Here is a 3651-nt window from a genome sequence, read left to right as displayed (position 1 = left end):
ACACATACCAGCTTCATCACTGTGTCTGTCACACGACTCTGTTTCCCTTTCGGGCTCTGTCTTTACATTTATTTTGAAAGATGAAGCTTGCGATTATGGTAAGGGGCGTTACATTTCCGACGAGTGCTTGCGGTGTTTGGCCAATCACAATGCACTGGGTCAGCTGGCCAATCAGAGCAGACTGCGCTTTTCGGAAGGAGGGACTTTGTAGAAAACGAAGCATTTGAGAGAGGCGGGGCATAGAGGACCTACAATAATGTACAATATTTGAAAAATAATGTGTTTTTTGAACATTAAAGCATGTCAACATATTCTGTTACACCAAATACACAAAATAATGATCTTTAAAAAAGCATCATATGACCCCTTTAAGGCAACAGCAAACTTTAAGGCAAATTATGTCCATTGAGTTATTAAGAGAAATGTTGTCTTGGCAACTAGCTGAAATAAAATAAGTTTAACCTGATGTACTAAAACTGAAATAAAGATTAATAAAAGATAAAAAAATAAAAAATAAAAATGACACACAACAAAATTACTAAAACTTGAACTAAAACTTAACAGAACATATAAAAATAAAAACCAATTCAAAATATTAATAAAATCTATAATAGCATCTCAGTGTTACTAAAATAATGCTGCCATGGAGCACATACCTGGATTTGTGAAGACCCATGTAGAAATGTTTGCTCCACTGCTCATGATGTACTCCACATCCAGACTGGCCTCAATGCCGGCTTTCCCACCGCCCTGAGTGCCCACGACCCGCTCTACAGCTGACATGTGTGTGAATCCTCCAGCAAACAGACTCATGAACTCAGCCAAGTCAGCGGGGTGGTAGTACTGCTCCAAGAACTAGTTAGTGGAGATATTTGGCACAACCATGAATAACACCTCAGAATTCTGTTCATATGAATAAATTAATGGATTTACCACTCTACACATTTAGTCAATCAGTGAAATCTGCACAGTAAATATGAGAGGTTTACCTGTGCCACTGCCTGACTGTTGTTGGTGGCAGTGCCCACATCTTTTGCTGTGAGGTTGTAGCGACTCCTAATGACTGAGGGGGTGACGCCCAAGTGATAGCCTAATGCTGATTGTCTTGCTCCTTCCCAGCCTTTACTGATATCCTTTCCTTTTGGTGGAAAACGGTGAACACCACCCACTAAAAAGGTAAAAAAAAGACTTCACATCATAGTGATTAAGATTTTCTATTCGAAACTTATTTACTTTATTTTATCCTACTTTATTAGGACAAAATAATGCATGTCATTACAAATATTGAACAGCAAAATACAGAATTGCTGAATGAAAATGATTAAGTCCTTAACCCTGTAATATCAGACATATGATCTTTTTCTTTTTTGGAAATGGGACATTCATTGAACCTTTCAACAAAACCTTTAAAATCTAAAAAAGTTGCAAAAACGTGTTTTGTATCGTTTTTTAAACATTAGGCTTTTATGGCCCATATAGAAAGAATATGGAGCTCATACTCAAGGAGAAAAAAAAACTAAATTTAACTCAGAGGCCAGTAAATCGAAGCAAAACATGCAGAAATTCTGATAGCCCATAATGTAAATCATTGAGAACTTTCTAACTGTATAGCAGACTACTTAAATAAATTACATATAAATATCAGTTGTCCAATAATATGGACAACCTTCCAACAATATGTATTAGTAAGATGACAATTAAATGCTTAGTTTTACGATCAAAGCTCTGTAGTTTTAATTGTGGAGGGCAAATCCAATAATGCAATGCAACATAATGATGATGACTAAGAGAGTTTTAGAATTTTATATATTAAATATCATACAGTAGGCTTATAGGATGGAAGCTGAAGATGTACTAATGGTGTCAGCTGCTCACCAAAGTCTAGATGCTGATGCACATCTTCATGAACTGAGTATAGAGATGTTGACCTCAACAGAGTGTGTGAATCTCTCCTGTAGCGGTGAAATTTAGTGCCAGGGAGCAATGTTTCAGCCACCCTAAGAAGGACAGACAGAAGATGAGAAACTGATCTGATTTTTGTGGTCTATTGATACTAGAAAATTCACTCAAAAACTGTCCTTACTGCACAGTCATGACACATTGAAGGAAGTCCTGTGTTACAACTGTGTGACAGTTTTTGACCCCATGACTCTGGAGCCAATTCTGCATTACTTTCTCGGTCAGCTGAGATGGCCGAACAAGAGCAGCTACTTCTTCCAAACTCAGATGCTTCCCTAAAATATAAACGAAAAAATAAGAACTCATTTCTTCATTTGATCATTTGGATTATAACAAATGAGAGGCTCAATACCATATTGATGTGAATCTGGGTCTGACACTAGTTTCAGTAACTCTTCCATCTGGTTAACATTCTGCTGCTTTAATGCAAATGTAAGTTCCACTTCCTCCAAAGGTCCCACCCTTTCAACCAGAATCCAGTCCTCAGGCACACTAAAACATTGAGAATAACATTTTCCAAGGGCTGATTCTAGTGTAAATGAAATGTGGAAATTACATCAGAAGTGACCAATATAGCTTATAATTTGGACTCAATTATTGCTAGACAGAGGCATGCACGGGTCTTACGAAGCATCTTGATCAGCCTCAAGCAGCTCCCCATTGACGAGCCAAATAAAGCTCAGAACAAAAACAGCCATCCTGTAAAAAAAAACAAAAAACACTGTCACTTTAAGAGCCCACTTTAATGCAAAATGAATTGTTTTTATGGCCAACGCACAAGAGACTTTTGTCATTTTAACTCCAAAAGTCAACTTAAATAGTTAACATGCTAGAACAGTACACAAGGGAACAGGTTTATGTGAACTCTTTGTCCTGACCATCTGACCTAATGAGGTGAACCGCTGTCTTTGAGATTTACAAACAGTTCTGCAAACGTGATCTTTAAACTACGATTAGCGTAACATAACTGCATAAATGCAAACAACAACATACTCACCGCATTGTTTTCGCGTTCATGTAGCCTGATATCTTCAAAACAACACCAACGTCCGTGTCCTAATGTACTGATCATGTGATAGTCACGTGACCATCAGCTGGTCTTTTATTTTGAGTGAGGAAGTTAATATGCATGTGTCTGCAAATAAAAACTTGCAAGAAAAGCAGAGAAAGCCTTCGTTTTCATAACGATCTTATAAAACAGGTAACACAGTGCATATAAATTATTATTATTCGCATTTTTTATTTTATTCAAATGCTTGGAACAACAACACAGAAAGGCATTCATTCATAACAGAGATATAGCATAGCCTATATATCAAGACTGAGATTACACTCAGTTTTCATATTATACTCTATACTACATACCACATAATAAATTTATGATATAATATAAAATAAATATACTGGAAAGAGAGAGAGAGAGAGAGAGAGAGAGAGAGAGAAAGAAAAAGAAAAAACACCCAAACAAGTAAATAAAAGTAGGGGAGTAGGAGGCTTTTACATTATAAATCCGAAATCGTCTAATAAAGAATACAAATACCTTGCTTTGGGACATTTCACCCCTCTTAATGTCTCCAAATATATTACAACCACTTATCATGGAGGAATTTTGAAACATTTAAATTTATGAATGTACAATTTCAGCAAAAGCAACAAATTATTTATTAGGCTACATAAGATATCTTTTTATCC

General features: G+C 36.3%; 1 protein-coding gene across 2 annotated transcripts in view; it reads right to left on the bottom strand.

The window, feature by feature from the left end:
• The window catches only part of LOC107674083 (tripeptidyl-peptidase 1-like), a 7613-nt gene extending 4576 nt beyond the window's left edge, over positions 1–3037 (bottom strand). For both annotated transcript variants that reach the window (XM_016467960.1, XM_016467959.1), the window contains exons 1-7: positions 2957–3037; positions 2587–2658; positions 2312–2451; positions 2084–2234; positions 1876–1997; positions 990–1168; positions 657–855 (exon numbers count right to left, since the gene is read on the bottom strand). In XM_016467960.1, coding sequence (XP_016323446.1) covers positions 657–855; positions 990–1168; positions 1876–1997; positions 2084–2234; positions 2312–2451; positions 2587–2658; positions 2957–2976 — 883 coding nt within the window. In that variant the 5' untranslated portion in view covers positions 2977–3037. The remainder of the gene's footprint in view (positions 1–656; positions 856–989; positions 1169–1875; positions 1998–2083; positions 2235–2311; positions 2452–2586; positions 2659–2956) is intronic.
• Between the last annotated feature and the right edge of the window lie 614 nt (positions 3038–3651).

The sequence above is a fragment of the Sinocyclocheilus anshuiensis genome, unplaced genomic scaffold (assembly GCF_001515605.1).
Source record: "Sinocyclocheilus anshuiensis isolate Anshui unplaced genomic scaffold, SAMN03320099.WGS_v1.1 scaffold544, whole genome shotgun sequence".
Taxonomy (NCBI): Eukaryota; Metazoa; Chordata; class Actinopteri; order Cypriniformes; family Cyprinidae; genus Sinocyclocheilus; species Sinocyclocheilus anshuiensis.
Note: the sequence above shows the minus strand (reverse complement) of the source record. Positions and strands in the feature narration are given on the sequence as shown.